The sequence below is a fragment of the Mus caroli genome, unplaced genomic scaffold (assembly GCF_978045245.1).
Source record: "Mus caroli unplaced genomic scaffold, Mus_caroli_1 scaffold_2, whole genome shotgun sequence".
In the NCBI taxonomy this organism is placed as follows: domain Eukaryota; kingdom Metazoa; phylum Chordata; class Mammalia; order Rodentia; family Muridae; genus Mus; species Mus caroli.
Window position 1 is genome coordinate 21,732,198 of NW_028227257.1, and position 26,783 is coordinate 21,758,980.

The following is a 26,783-nucleotide window of genomic DNA, read 5'->3' on the forward strand; positions in this document are numbered from 1 at the left end:
TGTTCTGCTATGTAGTGAATGTTACATTTTATACCCATAGGTTTAGGTTATGACAGTTTATGTTTACCAGCTTTTGTTGTGTAAACCTTATTTCTTGATTTAAAACTATTGGTTAAACAAAATTGGCTACAGGTAATTACTGGAGGTAGAGGTAGGTAGGTTTGGAGTGACCTGAAACGGGAGGAGGAAAACCGAGGGAGAGAGAGGAAGCCGCCATGAGGGAGATGGGTGGTGAGCACATGGCCATGGCCAAGAGAAACAAGTACTGGGGTACACCGCTGGGGAGGTGGGGAGGCCAGAGGTTAGAAGAGTAGATTAGGGGGTGACCCCACCAGTAATTGTCAAGGCCAAATAAAATAACCATAGCCTGAGTCTCATTTACTTGTAAGCAAGTCCAGGGTAAGCTTAAAATAAAATGGTTCAAGTCTAGGAAGCCTGTACCTCATCCCAGTGGCTCTGAGTGGCATGATGGGATATGGCACAGGGAACAGAAAGCAGACTTTACTCTCCAGGGTACTAATAGGCATCGTCAGAACCAGAAGTTTCCCTGCCTACTGAGCAATCCTCCCATGGCCTTTCTCAAGGGGAGGAGCTGAGTGGGAGGAGCCCAGGGTGGGAGACACTTTGCAATTTTGCTGTGTGTATCTGTGACGGTGGGAGATGTCACTGGGCTCTGGTAGGTGGAGGACAGACGTGCCGCCGAAAGCCTTATACACACAGGACAGCCCCTCACACTGAAGCATGCCCTGCTTTAAAGTGTCATCAGAGACAAGGCTGAGAGACATGAGCTAGGCTACTTCTGACATCTAACTGCTCAACTGTTAGTGGGTCTCAATATTAACAAACACATTCCAGCTAGAAAAATGGCTAAATTCAGGGCTCTTGTTCTTAGCGGTTACTGATTTGATAAACATTCCATATGAGACAAAATTCCACCCTGTCTAGGGATGCCTTAAAATATTCTAGGAAAAAAAAGGGGTGGGAAGCAGGATGAAACCAGATTGGCAAAATACCAATCATCAGAACGGGGTGACGGGCAAGCCCGAGAGCTCAGCAGATATGCTTTATAGATCTTGAAAATTCCCATAATAAAGAAACTTTTCTTCTCCCAACTGAGTTTTCATAAAGAGATACACCCGACAAGAGTTCCATTCACCCCACCCCTCACCTGGCCCTTGCCTGGCAGAGCTCCTGCTGACTAGAAACCAGCCAGCCAATCCCTAGGATACTGCTGGATATAAGTGGGGGTAGGTGGAGAGAGGTGGAGGAGAAGTCAGTGGGAAAGCAGGACAGGCTGCAAGAAAGCAAAAAGATGGGGAATCCCAAAGCTCTCAGAGAATGAGTCAGGGAAGGCGTCTGTCCCTGTGCAAGCATGGAAGGGAGAAGAAGGCATCCTGGGGCGTGCTGGGGAGGAACTGTGCAGTCAGACCACTAGAAACAGGACTTCAGGAAGGACAAGATGCTGCTGGAGAAGGTAACCGGCTGGTCTCCCATGCTACGTAATGGTTTAGGTTTTTGTTCTTTGTTTTTTCGGGACAGGGTTTCTCTTTGTAGCCCTGGCTGTCCTGGAACTAGCTCTGAGATCCACCTGCCTCTACCTCCCAAGTACTGGAATTAAAGGCGTGCACCAGGGTCTAGTTTTATTCTAGATCTGTAGTAAGAAGGCTTTAAAGGCTCAAACAGAAGTGCGACCAGATTCCTGTTTTAGAGGCACTGGAGGCAGTCACTTGTCTTCTCTAGGACCCTGAAAGAGCCAAGGACAGTTTGGAAAGAGGCAGCAATTCCCAGAGTGAGCCAGTGACAGAAAAGGGCTGTCATCACTTGGGAAAGAATCTGAGAGGCAGAGGTAAGAACCAAGACTGCACTCAGGAGGTACCTGTACTATTGTGTTGTTCATAACTGACATCACACGTGGGAGCCAGAGTGAAGGGAGTTTAATGAAAGGTCTGCCTTAAGAATTCCTACATGTGGGGCTGGAGAAATGGCTCAGCGGTTAAAAGTACCAACTGCTCTTCCAGAGGTCCTGAGTTCAAATCCCAGCAACCACATGGTGGCTTTCAACTATCTGTGTAATGCTCTCTGATTTCCTCTTCAGATGTGTCTGAAGACAGTGTCAGTGTACTCATATAAATAAAATGAATAATTCTTGAAAAAAAGAAAAAAAAAAAAAGAAGTCCTATATGTGATCCTAGAAAGAAAAAAAATTTAGTAGCACTCCAGGTGTTAACCAAAATAATGACTTGTGGCTCCTTCATTCCCAAAGAGCCACACACTGTGACCAGAAGTACCTGGCCCCTGCCCTCCTGGTCACCGGTCTGAGTATGTGGAGGGCAGGCAGCAGTATGGCTTGCTACATTGGCCTGCACACTGGAAGGAAGCCTGGCCTTTTTAGAGCCCTGTGGGGATCTCTGTGCCTTTGTACCTGCTCTTCCTTTTGCTGAACAGCTCTTCTCCGGGTCTGGTCCGTGTGGGAAGTCCCTACTTCCTTTCTCTTGCAAGTTTACTTGGGAATGCTTTTGGTTCATGATAGATTGTTTCTCTGCAGGTAAAATGAACCAGTTCAAGTCAGATCAGATCATAGTAAAGGCAGGTTTATTGGGAAGCTGCTCTCCAGCAAGAAAGAGTCCACTGGCCCCAAAGAGGGAGGCCAGGGAAGCTGCCATGGGGAGAGAAGGGCGTAAAGAGAAAGAAAGGGCATGCAGAGGAAGAGGAGGAGGAAGAGGAGGAGGGGGAGGGGAGAGAACATGCAAGCAAGAGAGATCAAGAGAGCACGTGTGTGAGCAAGTGAGCTTGAGCCCAACAGGTCTGGATCATATAGGGAGGAGCCTCGGAGGGAAGGACAGCCCAGGCCCTGGGCTGGAAAGTTCAGGGTGGTGGGCAGGTATGCCAGGTAGGAACTGAGGGATGCTGGGAGAACCTGGAGGCCAGGTCTGCTTTGGTGTGTAAAACATGCACCTCAGTCCCTTGTCTCAGGGTCTGAAACCAAACAGTTCTCTTTCCAGATAGACCAGATATCTAGTTCGTTCTTCAGTGTTTACAGCTGGCATGAGCTGGGACTTCAATTTGTGTCTCCAGATTCTAATAAAAGGCTATGCTTTTCCTACTGTATTTTAGCTGAGACCCCTACATCAAAGCACACCTAACGTAATATGAACTATACAGAAAGAACCCTACCAGAACATGGCTCATTATCCTAAAAATTAAAATGAAGTTACAAAAAGGTTTGTCATCCCATACTATCCAATAGGAAATACTTGTAGTGCTTTGCTGCCCTGCCCTGCCAGTATCACCCAGTTTCCTCTGCCATTCCCAGAAATAGCTAGTTACAGCACTGTTGCCTTGGAGATTAAAAGTCATTTAACTTTCTGGTCTAGGGCTACCTCCTTTTTTTTTTTTTTGGTTTTTCGAGACAGGGTTTCTCTGTATAGTCCTGGCTGTCCTGGAACTCACTTTGTAGACCAGGCTGGCCTCGAACTCAGAAATCCGCCTGCCTCTGCCTCCCAAGTGCTGGGATTAAAGGCGTGCGCCACCACGCCCGGCTTTTAGGGCTACCTCCTTGAGAGGATGGAACACAGTATTAAGAGCTGTGGCTTTAGGTTCTTGCTGCTAATTTAAACTGTGCTCAGCTGAGGAAGTGCTTAACTTCCTGGGGGGCTGTCTTCTCAATAATAAGGCAAATGCATGACACCCCATGCAAGGCTGGCAGTCGATACAGCGTCAAACATATACTGGAACACAGCAATACTTGATAAACCCGAGTCCCCATGCACTGTCAGCCCAGGCTGACACCTCAGGCCGTCAGCTTCCTAATCAGCTACAGCACTGTCATCCTCAAAGCTCGCCAGCCAGCAGGCACACTTACTGCAACATGATTTATTACTAATCAATACATTTAAGGAAGTGTTAAGCATGCTTTTAGTGATTATCAAAATCATACGCTTAATTTATTTTATGGTACCTTGCAGCAAATAAGGAACAAATTAATAATCATTTTCTTCTTACTTTGGAATCAGGGATAAAAAGTACTACAAAGAAGTGTAAAGAATGTAGAAGACAAGGAGGAAACACGGCTAGCCATGTCCACCAGCCATCACTGTCCTGCATACTATCTTACACAGTCTCATATGTTGTGAAGTACTACTATCTCCATCTTTAAGATATGGAAACCGAGGTTCTGGGGGAAGCAAGTAAGATAATGTGCAAAACAGAGGAGTAAGCTAAACAGAGGAGTCAGGGCAGAAACACAGCCCAGGCTCCTGAAACCAGTGGCCAAGGTCTCTCCTGGGCAACTCTGGAATTTAAAGGGACTCTTCACAAAGAGTCAACTGCAGAAATCACCCTTTACCAGGTCTAGGAGTCTCCAAAACCACTCTGGTGCTCACCTGCACAGAGCCATAACTGAGAGCAAAGCATAGCCTCGGGTGTGCCTGATACAGGAGAATAACCTCTGTTCGGGGATCCATTGTTTGGCTACCAAGAAAGACTGTTCAACATCTTTCCAGCCTCCTTCCTATGCTAATTACAGCTCATCAGCATCTGGACACCCACAAGCAAAATCAATCTGGCACCAGAAGCCAGCCAAAGACATTTTCCTACTATAAAAAAAACAAACAAACAAGGCTGCAACATGATTAAACACACTGAGCATTTCCCCAGTAACCTGCAGGCTGCTGCACATACACGTTACATCGGATTTTACAAGCATCCAGGAGGAAGGACACTAACAAACACCTCACACTCGCAACCATGTTCTTTATGAGCACGGAAATGTATACACGTTTATTTTCTGTGCTTCCTTTCTATGTCATATCTTCCATCAGGTACCAATATATCCAACACATTCAAGTATATACACAGTAAAAGATGTCAGCAGAAAAACACCTTCCCAAGTCTCGTGCACTAAGTGAATAAACCTGGACACTGGATGTTGGTCCTCAGGTCATTCCCTGGCCACCTTGAAGTTCCAATTACTCACACGTAGATAAATGAAGCACCTTGCCATCCCAGCTCTCCTCCAAGCTAAATTACCTCCAAAGCTGCTACTCACCTGAACTCTTTGCTTGCCTTCTAAAGATAGTGGAGCTTCGCAGTATCACTGAAAGGCCCATTCCAGCCAACACACCCCATCCCAGTGTGTTCAGAGACAGACCCTGTTTCAAAGGAACAGGTGGAAAGCTATAGAGGACAATAAGCTTGGACCCAATGCCCTCTTCTGGCCTCTGTTCATGTGCACACGCACAGGACCCACCCACAGACACGAATTTATTACTCATAGATACAGACGTAATTAATGGAAACCTTTTAAGAAATACCAATGCTCAGCTATTGGATGTATCACAGGGCCCCCAATGGAGGAGCTAGAAAAAGTACCCAAGGAGCTAAAGGGATCTGCAACCCTATAGGTGGAACAACAATATGAACTAACCAGTACCCCCCCAGAGCTCATGTCTCTAGCTGCATATGTAGCAGAAGATGGCCTAGTCGGCCATCAGTGGAAAGAGAGGCCCATTGGTCGTGCAAACTTTATATGACTCAGTACAGGGGAACGACAGGGCCAAGAAGTGGGAGTGGGTGGGTGTGGGGGACTTTTGGGATAGCATTGGAAATGTAAATGAAATAAATACCCAATTTAAAAAAATAATAGGGGGCTGGTGAGATGGCTCAGTGAGTAAGAGCACCTGACTGCTCTTCTGAAGGTTCGGAGTTCAAATTCCAGCAACCACATGGTGGCTCACAACCATCCGTAACAAGATCTGACTCCCTCTTCTGGATTGTCTGAAGACAGCTACAGTGTACTTACATATAATAAATAAATGAATCTTTTAAAAAAATGATAAATTAAAAAAAATACCAATGCTCCAAGGCTCAAGACTCCTGGAGAAGGCCAGGTCCAAGCATTTTATCAAAGCTCCTCAAGTGTCACCAACCAACTAGGATTGAAAGCTGTAAGTTGATGTCATTTTTAAAGAGGGGTCAATAGAGGGACAGAGCAAGGTTACAGAGCAGTCATTCCTAGGAGCAAAGTCTGGAGGCCGAACAGCATTGAGCACCAGCTCTGGAAAGCCCCAGGCAGGGAAGATGTGGTGGGCCAATACATCTTGGGTTTGAGGCAGACAAAGTGAGACAGGCCAAAAGGGTTACCACTGAGAGATGGAGACTATTTATGCAGGGCTACAGAGCAAGAGGCAAAGTAGGAAAAGAGTTTAAATCAAGCTCTCTATAGGCGAGGGGCTTTAGTTTACAATTAAAAACAAGGCCGTCACAGTCTGAGTTCACATGTGCATCAGTTCTGTTGAATAAAAATCCCCAGCCCTAACCAAGAAGCCATAACTGGCAGGTGCTGGGGAAGGAAAAACTCGTTTTTTCATGGAGTGGCACTGGGCATATCAACCACACTCCAGGGCAGGCCTATGCCTAGGAACAGTTGGCCAACACAAAGCAGACTCCATGAGGCGGGCGCGTGTGCGTGCGTGTGTGTGTGTGTGTGTGTGTGTGTGTGTGTGATGTTTGTCTTACTGATTTTCTTTACTTTTTTTGTCTGTTTCAATTTTTGTTTGTTTATTTAGAAAGACACTGGGAGAACTAGAGATGAACATGAAGCTGTGAGGACAAGGAGATGGGGAGGAGCTAGGAGAAGCTGGGGAAGGGAAGGGACACAATCAATTATGGCATCTGAAAACAAAGCCAACAAAATAAACCCAAGGCCAGACAAAACCCATACTGTTTTCATTTTGAAGACACAGGAAATTCTGGGCTCAGTTTCTAACAGTCCATCCGCACCACCTCTAAACCCACGGTTGGTTCCTTGCTTGTGCTCTCACAGGTCAAGTGCGGCAACAAGAAGACGTGGTAAGGATTAGGCCAAAAGGGATGAGGACTAAGGATAAACAGCCTTCAAATGGTGAGGCTAGAAACCGCATCCCAGCAGAGATTATGTGTCGAATTTTAATAAGCCATAGTTCACAGTTAATAACTGACTAGTTTCTGTTGTTTCTTTGTTTTGGGGCTATTTACAATACTACAGAGGTAACCTAAAAAACGGTCTGGCTGTTCTTCAGTTGTTGGTGGTGTTTGTTTGATTTCTATAAAAGATATAATTACATACTAAACCATTCCTATAAAATTTAACCAAGATCATAAACAAACACTATCATATTCCTATTGACAACACTATAAATGCACCAAAAGAAATTCTATATCCAGAATGAGAATTCTCCTAATGCCACAAAAGAGCTAACCTGGCTACTGGACACACTGAAAACTGCAAAGGGAACACAGGAAAGGGAGCTGTTCTCTACCTTCCCCTCAGGACTCAACATGGAATTTTCCATATATTAGCTTAAAAGTCCACGATAACGGAAATTAATGCTATACCTTTGATCTGTGAAAATTCGGGAGGTCCTTTTGGTATGAAATAATAAAGTTATTAACATAACAGCAACAAGAGCTAACTCAAATGAACATTTCCCCCGCGCCAGGAAGGTCTTGTGTCTGTCCCTGGTGAACTCAGGCCCCGCACAGCTCTGGCTTCTGTGTAATGTTCTAATTTCCCTCTACAGGCTGGGGTCAGAAGAGCCTCAGACACACTCCAGGGCTCGCAGAGGTGGTGTGGGTAGACAGTAAGGAACATACAGGCTCTATAAGATGCTGATGGTGGCCAGGTTTAAGGATCACTGTCTGTCTGAGTCTGTAAGTCTGTCCCTTCTGTCTTTTCTATATGTGGTTTTCCCCTGACATTACTACTCAGCATCTACCAACATATGACTCAGGTAGCCACAGGACCTCAAGCATCCTTCCACCTTGGCATAGAAATGCAAGTTTTGTCTGTTTTCTCCATGAGCTGTGAGCACGCTCGTCTTCCATCTTTACCTTGTGACATAAATGCGGGTTTCTGTCTTGCTGGCTGGACTGTGGGTTTGTTCATCTTCCATCTAGAACAGCAGCCTGGCACAGAGAGGAACTAATGCTTACCTCGTGAAGGAGCATCTTTCTTTAGAAATCAGCCCCCGGGCCCCAGCCCTAGTGAAGGCAGTCAAGAATGGGAGCCTGAAGCCAGAACAAAGCTGGCATGTCATCCAGGCAGGGATGAACCTCACTCCTGAGGCCCAGGCTTACAGGCCATTATGTTAACAGTGACTATCCTGCGCTGATAATTCCTGTTAGGATCCAACCTTTCCACAGATTGGATCATAAATGGGTTCTATGTCCACAAAAGCAGGAGTCTGTACTGCACATATAAGCACAGAACCTACCTCTGAAGGAATCCAACATTAGTCACCGTACCCCACTGCTGGGGGCTGAATACAGGATATTCCCAATTATTACTTTGTACAACCTCAAGGGAGGAGGTTACCAGTCTTGCTTGACTCAAGTGGAATTTCAAGTTCAAACAAAAGAAATAACTTGCCCAAGGCCACTCAACAGCCTGCGAATAGAGCTGGGGTCTGAACTGCTGGTCAGCCTGCCTGTAAAAGCAATCTTTCTCCTCAGCCCTGTGCTGTTTCTCAACACCCAACAAAAGACCCCACAGCTGCTGCTGGAAGGCGGTTTGAACCTGACCTCAGCTCAAATTCTGCATCTGAAACTTAAAAGGTGCTTGGGAACCGGCAAACTCTAAGAGAAGAAAAAGATGGCAAAGAGAAGAGAGAAAAGTCTAATTGCTAAAGCACGGGTAAAGGCCCGTGTCTTTTAGAGGATAGCCTGCTTCCTCCCCCCACACCCCACACCCTGGACCCAAGGGAAGTACTCCCTCCAGGATGGTGAGTGTACCTCTCTCTGTCTTCCTAGGGGCAAACAAGAGAGTGCTGCCTGTGTAAATCCTGAAGGACGTAAGCCAGTTAGCAAGTCAGATCACAACACTCAAAACTTAAGCACAGTGCCTTGTTTCAGCATCCTACACTCTGCCATCCCTGGCAAGGGTGGGGTAGGGGTGGAGTGCTGAGACAACTGGAGGGAGGGAAAGGACACTGATCCAGAAAGTGTTTGGTTACAAGGCTTTCACCACAAAGCAGCAGCAAGGCTCCTCCTCTGTATTCTGCATCAAGGGTCCATCAGTACACGCCCAGTGTCATCACACCTCCTTCTCACTGTTCCCTTGCCAACAACTAACTGTTTAGGCTTGGGAAGAGAGGAGCTGAGTTTGCAAGCTCTGGCATGGGTTCTGTGGAAAAGTGGGCTCCTGGAACTTCCTGTTGAATACTCTCTGGGAAGGTTTTTGTCTGATGTTCCACACAGAACTGACACACACACATACAGCCCAGCTCCAAGACTGGCAGGTTCAAGAAACCAAGTGAAGTCTTTATCAGGTACATACTTTAACTGCCGAGATAGTAGAAGCAGAGGAATGTGAACGAGAAGCCATCCTCACAGCAGCACCACTAATGAAACCGGGGGCGTGCTCAATACTGTGTGTGTTTCTGAATGACCAACAAGTCAAAATCAAACCCAAACAAGGAATAAGTCGGAGGTGTGTCTGGCATGACGTGTGTCCTCTGTGTGACGTCACAGCAGCTATGGCTCTGAACATACCTATGAGTACTTTGTGTCTTCATACCAGAGAACTCAGCCTAGGATGTCTTGGTGCAGATTTGAGACTACTGCATGCTCTGAGCCAGCGTTTTTACTGCACACATGAAGTTTTCAGCTTGTATGGAAACATAATGGTTTAATTGTGGAAAACAAAGACTGTTAATATTTTCCTACTGTTATTCCTCAGCATCCACATATTGATTTAGTGTATCTTTTGATTGTTTTGTGTTAGAATGTTTGATGTTAAAAACTGCCGTTTGAATTGCTGACTTGAGTTTCATAAAAAGTCATTAAGTGAATTTTGGTTTGGGATTAGGAGAGAATTCCCCAGATTCTCTGAAACTATCCTAGACATTCTTCTGCCACTGCGCACTGTGCAGCTTTATGACGTGGTATTTTCAGCACTGGGGATAATCAAACCTAAACTCTGAGAAGCATCTCTGAAAATGCTCTAGATCAAATACTCAGACAAACTGTATATCCATCTTCATTAGTATCCCAATCTGTTTTATCTATAATAAATGAAAAAACTATATATACCAAAATTGTTTTAGAGCAACTTTATTTATTATTATCAGTGAATGCTGACATTTATCAATCTATTTTTCTATGTGTGTGTGCATGGGCATGCAGCACATGAGGATGGTGTGTGTGTGTGTGTGTGTGTGTGTGTGTGTGTGTACATGGGCATGCAGCACCCATGGAGGGTGTCAGATGGTTTGAAGCCTGACTTTCAGTCAGCTCTTAGCTACCTGGTGATACAGACGATGGAAACCAAACCTGGTCCTCTCCAAGAGCAGCAAGTGTTCCTAACGAAGTGCTCTCTCTCCAGCCCCAAATGTTGACTTTCTATGCTTATAGTTTATGTACTATTATACCAAGGATTACATACAAATTTCTTGAGTGGAAACATTTAAGCACCTCTGCTCTAACACAACACTTATGAAGGGGTGCTGCCTGGGGTCAGTGTTACATGATGGCCTACCATAAAATAACATTTATTAATATTAAGAATAACAATTATTATTTCCATTATTAATAATATGGAACTAATAATTCCATATTAATATGGAAGCTAGCTCAGTCCTTCCATAACTCAGAAAGGTGAGTAGAGCATTTGTTCTTAGAGACTAAGGAGCAAATCTATATGGACTATTACTGAGCAACTTCTTGGAGTAGAAACCCCATGTATGTTTAAGAAATACAGATTCAGTCACGCTCTGAAATCCTGGCCGGACCTTGGTGGCAGTCACCACACACCATGTGGGTGCGACATAAACTCATTTATTGGCGTCCCCAGCATGCACTGAACACCTATCATGTACCAAGCATATGGCAGGCACTAGAAATGCCCAGCCACACTTTTACCAAGTCACTGCCTTCCCCTTCACAATCTCAGATTCAAAAGGATAATGTTAGACTTCTGGAGGATGGGACAAACAATTCAAGGAGAAAAGGAGACATTCTGGCTCATGATAGCAGATTTTGGTCCACCTGGTGGGCTCCCTCACTTCTGGACTATGCTAAGGAAAGCGGCTCACCTCAGGGCAGCAGGAAAGTAGCCAGGAGGAGAGAGAAAGGAACCAAGTTTAGCCCCACAGAACATAGCTCCAGTGACTTCTCCAGTTGGGTCCCCATATCCTCACATTTCCAAAACAGCACCACCCAGCTAGGGACTAGGCTTTCAACATATAAGCCTGCAGGGAATGGTTCACATTCCAAATGAAAAAGAGCTAAACAAGAACGGCTTCCACCATGACGACTTGTAATGAAGTGAGTTTTCTGATTAAGAGCTCATGTAACTAAGCGAGCAAAACAAACGGGCAAGGCAGCCCCAGCTCCTGGGCAAGGCAGCCCTGGCTCACGAGAAGAAATAATGAGAACTGTGATCCGAGTGGAGGGAGTCTCAGTCTTCTCTTAGTGACTGACCTGGTGGTGATGTCGTCAAGGCTCAGCGTCGCTGAACCTTTAGAAGAGAAAATGACCCTGAGCTGAAGGGCTGTGGACGATGTACACAGGGATGTCCTGGCCTAGTGCTCGGTCCTTGCCCTCTCCCCTCCACCTTCCTCTTCTCTAAGGCCCTTGCTCTGTTATCTTTAATGATGAAATCCTCTTGTCAGGAAGGTCTTTGTAATTGCTAATGGAATTCTGTGATTAATATCTACCTAACCAACTTTACACCCTTGGCTATTTTTTCCTTTCCTAAAAGACTGCTAAAGGCTGGGAGTTCTGACTCATTTACTGCCTTTGAGACAGAGAGGACTCAGGAACTGGGTTCAAGGAGCTAGATATGAGGATTGCAGAGAAGTTCACTGAGGTGACACCGGTAGCCAAGGCAACAGAGAGAGCTGGTGGAGACTTTTATGAGGTAGAAGTCATAGTTTAAAAACAAAGTGCACACGGGGAATCGTAGAGGTACACACGGGCTGCTGGCTTCTGTGGGCAGCAGGAACAGTGCTGGAGCAGGGAAGGAAGAGGCCTGCTGACTATGTGGTGTATCTGTGGGTGATTAGCTGTGCTGACCAGGCCTTGGGAGACAGAAGAGGATCAAGGTCTGGGAGCCAGGGACAAATGGAGGTCAAAGTCTTGAGGGGAGCACGCAGGCCAGTGGTGCAAGTGACACCTGTGTAAGTGAGCAGGGAGGCTGCAGGGCAGGCAGAAGCAGGGAACATGGAGCTAGAGCCTGGGAAGAGCAGACACGACTCTGCAGGATTGGCAGGTCACTATCTTCCCTGTGCACACAAGCCCTGCCATATCCTAAGGTCTCTGCCCTATTTTAACCACAGTGTTAATTCCATCCTACGCTTGCACAAAAGGATGGGATGCCATCATGCCTAACCAGCAGTCTGTAACAGTGCTTCCTTTTCCTCTGGGCTGACCAAAGTCCCCTTATGTCTGACTGCTGAGAAGCCATGCCCTTTCTGTTCTGACCCTTGCAGGATCTGAGGAGTGTCATGGGAGCCTGGCCTGTTCTTTTGTTCTGTTAGAAGTCCAGGAAGCCTGGGGCATCAACATGTTTCCTGACATGCGGAGTTGACTAGAATCACTTAAAACCCTTCACTGACAACAGAAAAGTCGTCTTCAAAGCGCTGACCTGCTATCAACCACTGTCACTGTGGATAAGGTGGAAATGCACGCGCATGCCCAGCAAGCATGCCACACACCTACACTGCTTGGGAGCTCACCCCCTCAAAGCTCTTAACAGCCTCCAGGGGAACCATGTTAAAACAGCGCAATTAACTAGAACGGCTACAAACTCAATAACTCACCTACCTAATGAGGCAATACAAGGAAAATTGGGCCTATTTTAATAAGAATTTAAAAGAGAGCCGGGAAGTAAAGGTCAGATGCCATTTCTGGATCCCAGTTCTTTTATCCTCCCTGCCTATGCTAAAGTAGTTAAAACCAAGGAGACAATACACACTGTGCAATTCTTTATAAATCCAAGGAGGCAGCCAGTCATATTACTGCACCCAAGGGCAAGTGGCTCTTTCTGACCCATCCCCCACACTAAGTGCCTCCCCAGATCTATTTCTGAAGGTTTTATTATGCAAACCTGAATGGATTTCAATTACAATAATTCTTTTCCTTCCCCACCCAGACTCACAAAAGAGGAACCAATTACCAGCAGTTTGAGGTTCTGAGGGCAGTTCTGTTTCATCCTCCTCTCAGGAGTCTGGAGTCTAGAAGCTCTCCTTTCTCAACCCCTCCTATTGGCTGAGAGGCCATAGCTGGCTTCGGATACCATGGTATTCAGCTGGACCTCTCCACCAAGGAGGAGCTCTCTCTCCCAGGGCTCAGGGAGATAGGTGGCTCATTTGGTGAAGTGCTTGCCTACAGTCCCAGTGATGACGAGGCAGAGACAGGAGGATTCCTAGAACCAGCCACTCAGTGGAAGACCTTATCTTAAAAATTTGGGTGGAGAACAATGGAGACATTGACTCTGGCCTCTACTTGCGCTTGCACACAAACAAACATGCATACTTACAGTCTTCCTATTGTCAAGTTCACCCCAAGACTTCTAGAAAGGGCTGGGTTGTGTGGCCAAGGCACAGATATACAAAACTGCCAGCAATATTGTTATGAGACAGAAATAACACTTTTATTTAATTGTAGGGTCTATGATAGGCATAAAAAGCCATCTCACAGTATCTGAGAGGGGATTAGGCCCAGGGCCTGGCAGAGATAACAAAACATGTAGTTGCCAAAGTCCTTTAAATAAAATAGCACACTATTTGCATATAATCCAGAAATAGCCTCCCATATTCGTTAAATCATCAAGCCACAGTACACAGCACTGAGGAAGAAGGACAGACAGATCTCTTTGAGTTCAAGGCCAGTCTGATCTCACAACAGATCCAAGCCATCCAAGGGTGCTTGTCTCAAGCCAATCAATCAACAAATCAATCAACAAATCAATCAATCATCTCTAGATCACCATAATAACTGCAATGTAAAAGCTGTATGAGAAAGCTATATTGCTTGAGAAATAATGACTGACACACACTCAGAAGAGACTGCACATGCTCACTACTGACAGTTGGTGTGTCTCACGTTCTCAATCCACAGTTGGTGGGACCACCATGCGGATGTAGAGCAGCAGCAGTAGTCTTACTACGACTGTCCTTCCATCTGGCCCTTATACACAGCCAGAGTGGGGGATTCAAGTCCCACTATTTTATAGACCAGGCAGCTGAGGCTCAGAGAGAGAATTTAGAATGTGCCCAAGATCGCACATGATTAGCAGTGAGCTACCTGTGCCACCAGGCTAAACTGCCACTGCAGTTGCTTGGGGCAGGTCCTGAGGTGACAGGGCTGAGACTGTACCAGAATGGACTTAAGGCAACCAGGATGTAAGACAAATCTAAAACTTGCTAAGAAAGAAAAGGGGACATTCTAGGCAGTTTCCAGACTGGGGAACGAATTCCCTTTGCATGATGATTAATTAGGAATCTGAGCACCACCAGAAGCTTGTCCTGGGCAGGCCTTACCTATGATGAAGCTCTGTGCATACTGGGCCCCTGAGGGTACAGCTACTATCAACTCTAAGCCAGAGTGACAGAATCCAATGTGCCTAGCAAAGGTCTTACTTCTACTTCAGAAGAACCTGGATGAAAGGCCCTTATTAAAGGCATACATCACTGAGAACCATCGGTGTGAACTACTCAGCTATACGCCTTTAGCAAGTTGGGGAGAGGCTCAAGCCTGTGCTGACCTTCATGAAGTCTTCCAGGGAAGGTGTTAAAACTAGCAGCCTCCAAACATTTATTGTGCTCTTATTTACACATCAAGCACCAGGCTAGGCAGTGGGACCCAGAGATGACAAGCACACCGATTCTTTAATGTCATGGGTTGGGGACCAAGTCCTAGAACCAAGATGCATTAATTAGAGGGACTGCCTGTCTGAGAAAGAGACATCCAACTAAGGATGACTAGCTGCTAGCCAGGCCAATTGATGAGCACTAAGTACTGCCAACAGTGCAAAGGGCCAATGGAAGCCTGAGAGGAACCTAGTCACAAGCAATCCTGATGGTGAGAGGTCACTGTGCTCTGCTGTGGCACACAGACCTGGCACACTTGCATCAGAAGGGCATAGACAGCAGTCAGAGCACAGGGCTTGCACAGGGGACAAGGCAGGGTAAAGAAACCTGGCATGATGTGCCGTATCTAGTCTTCCCACCATTTAAAGATTGTGGGAGTTTGCCAGGATGCGCAGCTGGGGGGTGGCAGAAGGCAGGGCGGTGCTTTGTCCTCGGGCCTTCCTTCTACTTCTGGGTGCTGCTGTGTGCGGGATGCACGGCTTATCCTCGCTAGCCGTTACAGCCCAACATGCCTTCTAGGAGCTGTCTTCCCAAGCCATTGCCCCCACTAATATAATGTTATCCGATTCCTAATGTGGGCACTCTAAAGGCAATGTTCTGTCACCAGCATGCCACCGGGCACATTTTTCAGCAGGAAAACAGCTGCTCTCTGAATCTGTCACTTCCTCTTCTCAGATCCCTGCACATGAACAAGAGCTGGCTCAGGGCTGTTTTCCTTCACCCTCTCTCCACACATGCTCAAAGCAGCGTCAAGGCTCTCAGCAGAAGACAGCAGGTTGGACACAGCAGTGTGAAGAGTCGCCGGCTTATGAAGCAGTTTTGGCAACTAGGGCTCAGACCTCAGGAGTTGAAGGCACAGACATCACAGCTTAGTTCACTAGTCTCATTCCCTCAGATTTTAGACCAAGGGTCTGGATGGGGCCAGCTAGGGGCAGGAGGAGATGGCTCAGTTGGTAAAGTGCCTGTCTTGCCAGCGTGAGAACCCAAGTTTATCCCTAGGACCCAAGTGAAAGCGGTGGTACTTGTACTGGGGCAACAGAGATAGAAGGACCTCTTGGGTCTGCTGGCCACATTGGCTTATCAAATTAGTAAGCCCCAGGCCAGAGGGTCTCTGTGTGTCTTAAGAAACAAAGTAGACAGCTGCCAAGGAGCAACATCTGAAGTTCTCTGATCTCCCCATGTATGCATACACATATATGCACACACATATATCCACATAAACACACAAGAACTCACACACTGCTCCCTGTGTGAGCTGATTTTCTTTAAGAATAAGCAAAGATACCACCATCTTCTCCACTGGTGGTGAGGCCTAAACCAGACTGTGAGCAACATGGCTCGAGCAGAACCTGGCACCACTGAATGGTGGCTGCCATAAGCCTGTCTAGATATCCAGGCCCTCATTTCTCCTCCCAGGGCCTCTTCCAGCTGAGTTCCACAGAGAAAGAAAAAGGCTGGCAGAGGGGTTAACTCGTTTACAGCTAGCTTGGTCAATATCCGACGGGAATCTGATGAGGTCTCTAACTTGTTCTCGTCTTAGTGCTGCCTCTAGAGAGCTCATATGATCACTCAAATGATCTTCAAGTTTCGGGAGACAGGGCCAGGTCTACTTGAGACAGACAGGGGTGAGGGAGGGGTACAGCAGATATGGCAGGTGTCTAGGCCAACTCTACCAATCACTGAGGAAAGTCACCCAAACCATGGGACATGGTGCCTCTTGACAGAGCCACTGAGTTTTCCTAAGTAGCTCAGGTCTCTTTCCTCTTTCCCATGCACTGCTTCCTGTCTCTCTGCACGCTCCTGCACTTTAAAATAGCCATCCAACCATGTAAATTCTCGGGTGCAAGTGTCTGCTAGCCTCCAGCAGAGCTGTCAATGCCCATAAATCGCCGGCTTTCCAGATTGCATTGCAGCTATTTACTGGGGGAGGGATGCTGCAGGCCACCAGACAATACCAGGAAGACACTGGCCTGGCGGTAACTACTCTGGTTACGGCCTCACAATTCACAGCAGCATTTTGCTAGGAGTATGCTCCATCAGGGAGGAGAAACATAAAAAGGGGAACCTGGGCTGTAAATAGTTTATTCCGGCAATTCCTGATGTTGGCTGAATCATACTTTAATACAGAAATACATGAAAGCACCACTCCGGAGGTGACATGTGGTGCCACCTCATTACTCTTTGCAAAAGGGTCTTCCATCAGAGAGACACCTCACCGCAAATTACAGGGAGGAACACAAAGCCTCTCACGCACGCACACACACAGGCCAGAGGGAGTCGACCCTCCAGGATTCAGGCATACGCAGAGCCAGACCCACAAAGGTCACCCTTAGTCTCCGGGTTGCTTTGCCACACTCGGAACAGCAGACAGACACAAGTGAGTGCTCTCCCTCGGCAGGACCCAGCTAACTCTCCCAGCGGTCCCTACAGTGAACCCTACCTTCATGCTCCTTCTCTGTGGTTCCCACCTTCTTGATTTTCCGAGGAGACTTCATGAAGAGTGGAAAGATGGTCCGTAAGCCAAGAATGTCAACAAACTTGTGGCAGTTGTCTGTGCCTTCAGGCCCAATCATGGCATGGTCCAGCACCTTCAGGGCACTACTCCGGGAGACCTTCTTCTCCCTACAAACCAAATGCATTCCATCAGAAGCAATATCAATGTGTGTGTGTGTAACTTTTTTCTTAGCGTGTACCCATTCTACTAGGAAAAAAAAATCCCCTCGTAAAAACAGAAAAATTGAGACAGTATTTACATTATGAAATATCTAAGCAGAATACCATATACATTAATAGAATCTAAAATAGAAAGAATAAATTCTTACCCACCCAAGAATAAAATCTTAAGGTTGCAAATGGTAACGTCCAAATTCCCACAAGAGCTATGACAATTCTGTGGGAAGCACATCACAAGACTAGAGAAGCAGACCAGACTGAGGGTCGTGGCTTAGCAGCCCCCTTCCCTCAATAGCTTTACTAGAAACCACATCATTTGATTTGTCCTCTGAGAATGTACAACTCCGTGGTATCAGTGTGCTCACATGCAGTGTGCTCACATCCACGACCGACCACAGAGCTTTTCCACCACCCTGTGAGAAAACCATGCCCCCCTTTGTTCCTGGTTGCATTCCCTGGCTCCTGAGCTCCCAGCAGCCACAGCTCTGTGTGGTATCTGCAGACTCACCTACTCGAGGCATTTCAGCAAATGCTATGATACATGGTCTCTGTGACTTGATGTCATGTTTTCAGGGCTTACCCGTGTTCTAGGTTGTCAGTGGTCCATTCACTTTAATTAATTAATTAATTAATTAATTATATGTGAGTACACTGTAGCTGTCTTCAGACACTCCAGAAGAGGGAGTCAGATCTCGTTACGAGATGGTTGTGAGCCACCATGTGGTTGCTGGGATTTGAACTCCGGACCTTCGGAAGTTGGGTGCTCTTACCCACTGAGCCATCTCTCCAGCCCCCATTCGCCTTTTTAATGGTGACTAGTTCATTGTATAGTTATCTATATGTTGATTTGTATACAAGTGAATATATATTTTCTATTGTAAATACTGCTGCTGTGAATATTCATGTATATATAAAATTTCAAGGGACATGAACTTCATCTTTCTTGAGTACATCTATGTTAGGAGGGCTGCTGGTTACAAGGGTAACTATGCCGACCCACTAGACTGCTCGCCACAGTGGGACACGTCACTTTACATCAGTGACAAGGATCCTCTTGCCCCACACCTTGAAAACCTTTGCCTTTGGGTTCTCGTTATCCCAGTGGTTTTAACAATGCTGCCCAGTGTGCTGCTGGGGAAGCACACACACCACTGTATGTGTGGAGTCAGTTCCCCACGTCCATCATGTAGGTTCCAGAGAGCACAGTCATGTTGTAAGACCTGGTGGGAAGCTCCTGTTCCCACTGAGGCCCATCGTGGTGGTTCTGACTTACATCTGTGAAAACTAATAGAGCTGAGCATTTAGTGGGCTTGGACATTTGTATTTTGTCTTCCGGGAAGCGTCCACTTAGAAGCTTTGTTTGTATCTGTTTGTTTATGTTTATTATTATTTTTTGAGACAGGGTCTCACTGTGTCGCTCTCGTTGTTTTAGAACTCACTATGCAGACCAGGCTGGCCTAGAACTCAGAGATCCACTTGCCTCAGAGGGGTGCACCAAGCCCAGCCTGCTTTGCTTATTTTAAACAGTGCTCTTTATCACTGTGTTCTAAGCATTTGTTTTCTTATATTCTGAAGTCCCTCAACAGATATGATAAAATCATTTCCTCATTCTGCCAAACGCTTTCCTTACTTTCTTGATGTTTTGGTTGTGAACTTTAACCTTTAGCAGCTGAGCTCTCTCTAGCCTTCTCCTTACTTTCTTAACAGAATCATTTGAAGAATAAAACCTTCAAGTTTTGATAGAGTTCAACGTATCTAATTTTGTCTTTTGCTGTCATACCTGGGGAACCATTACTGCATTCAATGTCATAAACGTTTACCCTGTATTTTCTTCTCAGACTTCTTACTGTTAGGCCTCTGATTTTTCTGAGTTAAATGTGAATGAGAGGTAAGGCCGAGCTTCATTCTTTCACAGCAGAACATAGGACTGTCCCAGTACTCTTCACATGTGCCACTTTAAAACTGATGCTCCTTTCTTTTTTGAGACAGAGCCTCATGTATTCCAGGTTGGCCTCAAACTCCTAATCTTGCTGCCTCCACTTCTCAAGGGCTGAGATTATAGGCAGACATCACCACAGTGAGTTGACTTAAAGTTTATGCTTCTTGCAGGGAGCGACGTGACCCATTCATTTAATCCCAGCACTCAGGATGCAGATATCCTGAGTGAGCTGAGGCCAGTTTAGACTGCATAGGGAGTTACAGGTCAGCTGGAGCTACACTGTGAAAGCCTGTCTCAATGAAATACAATGAATTTTCTATACTGATCATACAACTTCTTTATTAGTCCTAATAGCTGCACTAATAGAATCCTCAGGAAATAACTTCATCTTATTTCCTTCCTAGCTTGCATGTCTTTTATTTTCCAGCATTGTTCAACTGCCCTGTCTGGAATAAGCAGTTCAACGCCTAAGAAGACATTTCATCTTGCTGCTGACCGTGGCTGGAAAGCATGCACTTGCTGACCATGAGGTATGGGGTTAGCTGTGGGCATTCTGCAGGTGCCTGCTACCAAGGGTTACAGAAGATCCTTCTATTCCCCACTGAGGTATTTCTATCATGAAGCTATGCTGGACTTCACAAGTCTTTTTTCTACATCTTTGTATTCCTTTTGCCACTTCTTAGTGCCTTTCATTTTCCAACAGTGAACATGTACTTTGTAAAATTAGAAAAGTTAAGTGACTCTTAAGAAGAAACCAAACCAAACCAAACCAAACCAAACCAAACCAAACCAAAGGTGATACTACCCTTGATGCTAAAGGTCTCAGCAATCCTGCTAGTGGCTACCACTTTGTAGATTTCTCTAGGGAGTTTGTGACAAGATACCAGAGACACCTTACAAAGAAGAAAGGTTCATCTTGCCTGTTTCTGAGGTTTTACTCTGTGCTCACCTGGCCCCACAGAGCACAGCATGTCACAATGGGGCTGCGTGGTAATGGGGCTGTTCAGAAGCAGGTGGGGGTGGTCCTCAAGTCCCTCTTCAGGGACATACCCCCTCACTGACCTCACTCTTTTCCATGACACCCTACTTCATTATGGTTCCACTATTTCCCAACAGAACTGCAGGCTGGCAACCAAACCTTCAGTACAGAGAGCTTTGGAGACTTTTAAGATCTAAAAAATCTAAAAGTAACAAGCATAATTTCCTAAAATCTTATATGATTTTCTTTAACACTCTAAGCGGTACACAGAAACAAATCATTTACTTCCTAATAGGGTACAGACGGTGAACCAGCCACCCAAGTGCACGGTGTTTACTGAGCACTTATTCAGCACTGTAGTACACACAAAGACATGGATTCTGCTCCAAAAAGTGGAATCCATCTGGGGAGATCAAATGAACGTGAGGTGATCAGGAAAAGTGCCCCTGTGTTTGGTCTCCACAATACCTGTTGGACACCTTTCCTGTCAAAGAGGAAAGCTGTTACTGTACCCTACAGCTTACACTCTGCAGAAAGCCAGGGGACAGGAAGGTGGTCAGGATGTGCAATGACTATTCTCACCTCCATCCACCCAGCTACTCAGAGATGACCTTCAACCTAGCCACTGACTCTGAAGACAGGAGGAAGGCTTCGGCAGGAAGAAGACTGTCCTGGCTATTGGAAACCAGAGGTTTCTCATTTTTAAGGGATTTGAGGAAAGGATAGTAAAAACAGTTTTAAGGGACAGAAGTGATGGAAATTATGTTCAAGATGTTAAGAGGAAGGAAAGAGCAGCTTTGTCTGGGAGAAGCCAGCGAGGGGATCACGAGGCAGGGGATGCCAGATGAGAATGAAGCCTATCAGGACAGTGTGTGCAAATGTGCCCTCACCAGGCCCCCTGCTGTGCTGCTGGGGAAGCCCAGTGCCATCCAGTTACTGAGAAGGTGGGCACCAAAAAGGGGCACAATTAAAGGGCTTAGTCCAGGAGCAGAGAGAAGAGGGGACTGGAGGGGCAGACCTTGTGGGCAGGGAGGATGGTTCAGAGACTATGGCAATAGAGTAAATGCGATAGAAAAAGAGGTCTGACTGCAGCAGAGGGGCGAGGAGGCGTAAAAAGGGCCTATTTAAGAGAAATATTAAAGTTTAAATATCAGGAGGAGGCAAACAAGGTTTGCTATCCACTGGGAAGAACTTTCTATCTCAAGATGAAATTCTAGTAGGAGGCTACACAAATAACATTCTCATTCTTGCTGCGGTTGACTTCTGAACCCAGCTTTACAAGCCGGGATTTATAGAGGTTATGACTAGGGCAGATAATCACTCGGGCAGAAATTAGGAAACACAGCTACAAATGCTCACTGGTTAGCCACCAGGAAAAGGTGTCCTGAATTGAACGATGACTGCTGACCAGGGCACCTTCAGCTTCTGTTGAACATACACTGAAACCATTTCACAAATGACATAGGATTGCCTGAAACACTAAAGGCAAAGGAGCCTGGCTGAGCCAAGGCCCTCCTTTTTCCCTGCCTAAGCAAATTTAAGAAACAAAAGACTTTAAAAGCAAGCCCTTCTTTGGGTAGGCAGCACAGTAGCGTAGGTCACGTTTAAAGGGGGCAGTAATTGTGTATTGATCACCATTTAGGCAAACTGCATGGAGGTGAACTTTGGAATATTCATTGGGCTCAAGTTCAGGCTTTTAGCAATCAATAGCTGTTTGGCCTGACTTTCTTTGGTTGACTTTATTTGAAATATTTATTCTGCTGGAGGACAAGTAGTTTATCTTAGTCTTGTCTGGGTTCATCGGGTTGTCGATCATGCCAGCACCAATGTGAACACCAGCCTCCACAGCTGGGGCCATGGCCAATGGCTGGGGTTGGCTGATGCCTATGTGCTCATGTGTGCCTTGGATGCCGCAGCAGTATCTCCTGTTGTTGTTTTAATTAGCTTATTCTTTATCACACCCAAACACGTCTGTGATGAACATAGATTCTGAGTATGATTTTCCTTGCTCATTTTTTTTCTTTCCTCAAATATTTATGAGACACCTAACAGGTGCCAGACATCTAGTCAGGAATGCAGAGACAAAGCTCAGCTCGGGGCTTCTGGGGAGTTGGTCCGCACGGAAACAAGCAGATGAGGGATGAGCTGCCTAAGAAGGGCTGAGACCTGCAGGAGAGGCACAGGCAAAGGAGGGGAGTGCAGCCATGAGGCCTGGCCAGGAGGTGAAGCTGAACTGTGTTTCGCAGACATGTGAAGACGGAGCAGAAGGGAACAGGAGCACAGGCAGAGCAGAGCAGAGGCAGCCCGGGAAAGAGTGGGTAGGCCACCACAGTGGAAGCCAGGGGACTGCGTGCCTGGGTTGCACAGCAGACGGTGGTTGGGGCAGGAGAAAGAAAGGGAAAGAACAGCAGAGGGAGAGAGTGGGCTGTGGAGGTTTGAGTAAGAATCCCCCTCACATACGTGAGTGCTTAGTCATCAGGGAGTGGGTGACACTCTTGGAAAGGATTAGGAGGATTGGGAGGTGAGGCTTGTTGGAGGTGGCCTAGGCTCACTCTCTCCTGGCCTGTAACACAGGATGCTACTGCGCCAACACCCTGAGTACTGTCATGCTCCTGCCACTACCTTTGCAACTGAATGCAAGCCCACAATTAATTTGTTTTTAAATATGTTGCCATGGTCATGATGTCTCTTAGTGACTAAGAAACAGGGCAAAGGAGCAGACAGGGATGAAAATGGCCAAACCCAAGGTGCCTCTGGGATGTGGCAGTAATCTTCGGCTAGGACTTGATGGGTCTAACATTCAGGAGTGAGGGGAAATTTGAGAGAATAATGAAGTCTGTATAGGCTCTAACGGAATCTCCTGTGTAAGTCTTTTTAAAGGTAGAGAAAAACAGCAGAAGCCAGGAGAAAATGTATTTGAAGGACAGGCTAAAGGTGTAAACTCCTTTCCCCAGGACTCTGGCTAGCTAGGATTAATTAAAGAGGTCATTTAAAGAAGTTCTTTAAAAGATACAGGTAACCATGAGCTGATCCCGGCAAGAACTCTGGCTAATTCCACTCTGCTTGCTTTGAATACACTTGGCAACATTTGTTTCCTTTACTGCTCCCCAAACATAAGGCTATTTTATCCGACAGAACATTTGCATGAATTACACAGTCAGATCAAGACACCTTTATAATCAGCTTTCCACCATTACAACAAAATACCTGAAGCCAGAATAAACTTCTTGGAAAAAGGTTTATGACGTTAGAGGTTCCAACTCAAGCTTTGGGCTTCTGGTGGGGGCACCAGATGGCAAGAGCTAAGAACACAGAGCAGAGCAAACCTGCCTAAGTCTATGAGGCAGGAGAAAGAAGCTAGAAAGCCATAACCACTTTCAAAGGCACACCCTAAAGACCTAAGGATCCATTAGACTCTTATCTCTAAGTAGCACCACCCTGAGGACCAACTAACTCTATTACCTCTGGGGACAGTCTTCCAGGTCATCATCAATGATCACAGTGGTTTCAGGCTATGGACACAATGTCCTTAAACGTGTCCACAGTCGACTAACTCACATGAGCCCATGAGTCAACACATAATTGCTAAAACACTTTTCATCACACCAGAACCTGGCCATGGGACTCCTTAGAGCCAATAACATATGCATCTTCAGAGGAGAAACTGAAAGATGGACTGAAAAGGCTTCCCTTTTATCTTGTGAATGGCACCTTGTGATTTGTGTGTCCTAAGGCAGACAGAAGAACTTCTAGGAGCCAGCTACAGAGGTGCTCAGTGTGAAAAGTCTCTGTTTTGGAAGTCCCTGAGATTTGGGGTTAACCACTGTATCAAACCTAATGAGGAAAGATGCTGTCTTGGGAGGATAGCATCGGCCTCCACAGGTCAGGCGGTGTGGGCGATACAGCAAAAGTGTTCGATGTAAAATAATACTTTAAGAGTTGTGTTATATTAGCAACAAATTGTAAGAAAATGGATGTAACAGTATAATATATGTGCTGGGCTTGGCCAGTGAGTTAAAATGGAGGAGTAAGAACAGGCTTTTTATGTTCCCTCCCTTCCTGAAGCCAGTGTGGAGCGATGGAAAAGAGAGCATCGGTGAGGAGGATAAATAGTTCCTGGACACTGAGACAAGGCAGCATATGCAGTGAGCATGTCTGCCAGGAGATTCTAAAACTCACTTCAGCGGGGAATCAGGTGGACCCCCGAAGCTCGCTGGGCAGCTGGTCTAGCCAATGCCATGATCATCAGCAGAGGCTGAAGGCAGAGGAATGGGGAGATGGGTTCATGGTCGAGGGGCGGGCAAGTCTACCAATCCTGTTAAACACTTGTACTCAGGAGAGGTGGAAGGAGAGAGCTGATTCCACGGAGTGTCCTCTGACCTCCACCCTGACATGCACAGATTGCTGCCTACCTTCACCTCACACACAGGGATAATGCATTCAAGAACAAAAAACCAAAGGTCGAGATCAACAGAGAAACGATGGTGCCTGATGTCAACCTCTGGCTCCTTCACGTATGTGCATCTGTGTTACACATGCTAACAATACACCAACAAAAACACACACCACAGCACATACACATATGAGTAAGGGGGAAGGAAGAAGATCTGTTTCCGGAGTATTCTGTCATGGGGACAGACATGGAGTGGTGGTAGACTGCTGGCCCAGCAAGCATGGGGTCTTGAGTTCAATCCACAGCACCACAAAGATGTAAACGAGGAAAGTAAAACTAACAAAGAAACCCAGAACAATATAAAACTCACAATACTTGAAACTTAATAACTACCACCATAAAAATCACCTAAAACACCACATGACAGAGCCGGAGATGAGGACATTAAAATAGCTACAATCATGACATCTGATGATGTAAAGGGAGACCCATCAGCGTGTCAGACTGAATAAGACTGAATTGAGTAACTACGGGGAAATGCTGTGTCTGATAAAAGGAAGGAGACGACTGCAGCCTGCACACTGTAGAAGGCACCCCAACAGAGCAGCTCAAGTCTTCAGTGTGTAGCAAGGGAAGAAAATAGGCATTGGACCACTACCAAGGTACTGGAGTGGGCAACTGTCAGAGCAGAATGTACATGCAATTATGTTTTTAATACTTGATTGTATGATACTTTGTTATTATATGTGATTATAAAATATGATCATAATCATGCTCATGTACATGGAATCATAGCCCCTGAAAGCCAGATGGGAGGGTGGGGGTAGAATTTTTTTTTAAACTCTTGTGGTCAAAATAATTCTACTCTTTGTTTTGAAGATATCATCTCACTATCCATCAGGTAACCTCAAAGTCCTGATCCTCCTGACTTGGACATGAAGAGCCCATGTAACAGCAGATGTGCAGATACAGCTCTGCTCCTCCAGACCCAATCCTCAGGGTCCTCCCAAGTTTTGTAACAGAACAAAAGCTGTAGCCTCTCCTCCGTATCCCACAGATCACCCCCGCCCTCAAGTCTATCTGGTTGCTGTGTCCTAGTCCCCAACTCTGGAGCAGACATGTTCAACCACAGGCCATGCCTGCCAGATGGCCACATAGGTAGGCTGCCTGCAGACCTTTCCATTCTCTCGGCTCCCCAAACCCCATCCTCTAGGTCATCCAAAGTATTGCAAGAAAACACCAGCTGCAACTCCCTCTTCCTTCTGTGAACTCTTCCGGTGGATCCCATCCTCCCCTGGCCTCTCCTCCAGTGTCCCAGCCCCCAACCTGGGCAGACACTCCCTGCTAAAGCACAGGGCACATCTGCCAGATGACAAGGCAGGATGCCTGCAGACCTTTTCACTCTCTCTGTTCCCCAAGACACAATCCTCAGGGTTGATCCTAGTGCTGCAACAGACCATCTTCCCCTGGCCTTCCCTTCCCCCTGCCTCTAACATTTCATTCCCTGTGAACATAACTGCCAAGAAGGCCAGTAAAACAGGCAATACACAGCAAAGACACCCTCTGAAAATCCAGAGGGGAAATGGAAAACAAAGAACAAAACACCTACCCAACAAAGAAAAACTTAGAAATCAGCACCTAGAGCCATAATCAATCCAAACCCAGATGCCTAACAGCCAGGGCAATATGACTCCAGCAGAGCCCAGCTATCCTACCACAGCAAACTCCGAATATCCCAACACAGCTGAAGTATATGAAAAATACCTTAAAATTGTATGAAATATATCTTTAAACTATATGAATATGATAAATATCTTTAAAGGAGAAATGAATAAAGAAATCCAGAAAAATACAAACAAACAATTGGAGGAGATGAATCAATCCCTAAAGAAATCCAAGAAAATCCAAACAATTGAAAGAGAAGACTAAAACTGTCCAAGACCCGAAAAT

General features: G+C 46.1%; 1 protein-coding gene across 1 annotated transcript in view; it reads right to left on the reverse strand.

Annotated features, from left to right (window-relative positions):
• Ctnnbl1 (catenin beta like 1) overlaps window positions 1-26,783 on the reverse strand; it is a 158,884-nt gene that overhangs the window by 39,269 nt on the left and 92,832 nt on the right. The window contains exon 11 of the mRNA XM_085832700.1: window positions 17,290-17,471. Within this exon, the coding sequence (XP_085688826.1) occupies window positions 17,290-17,471 (182 nt within the window). The remainder of the gene's footprint in view (window positions 1-17,289; window positions 17,472-26,783) is intronic.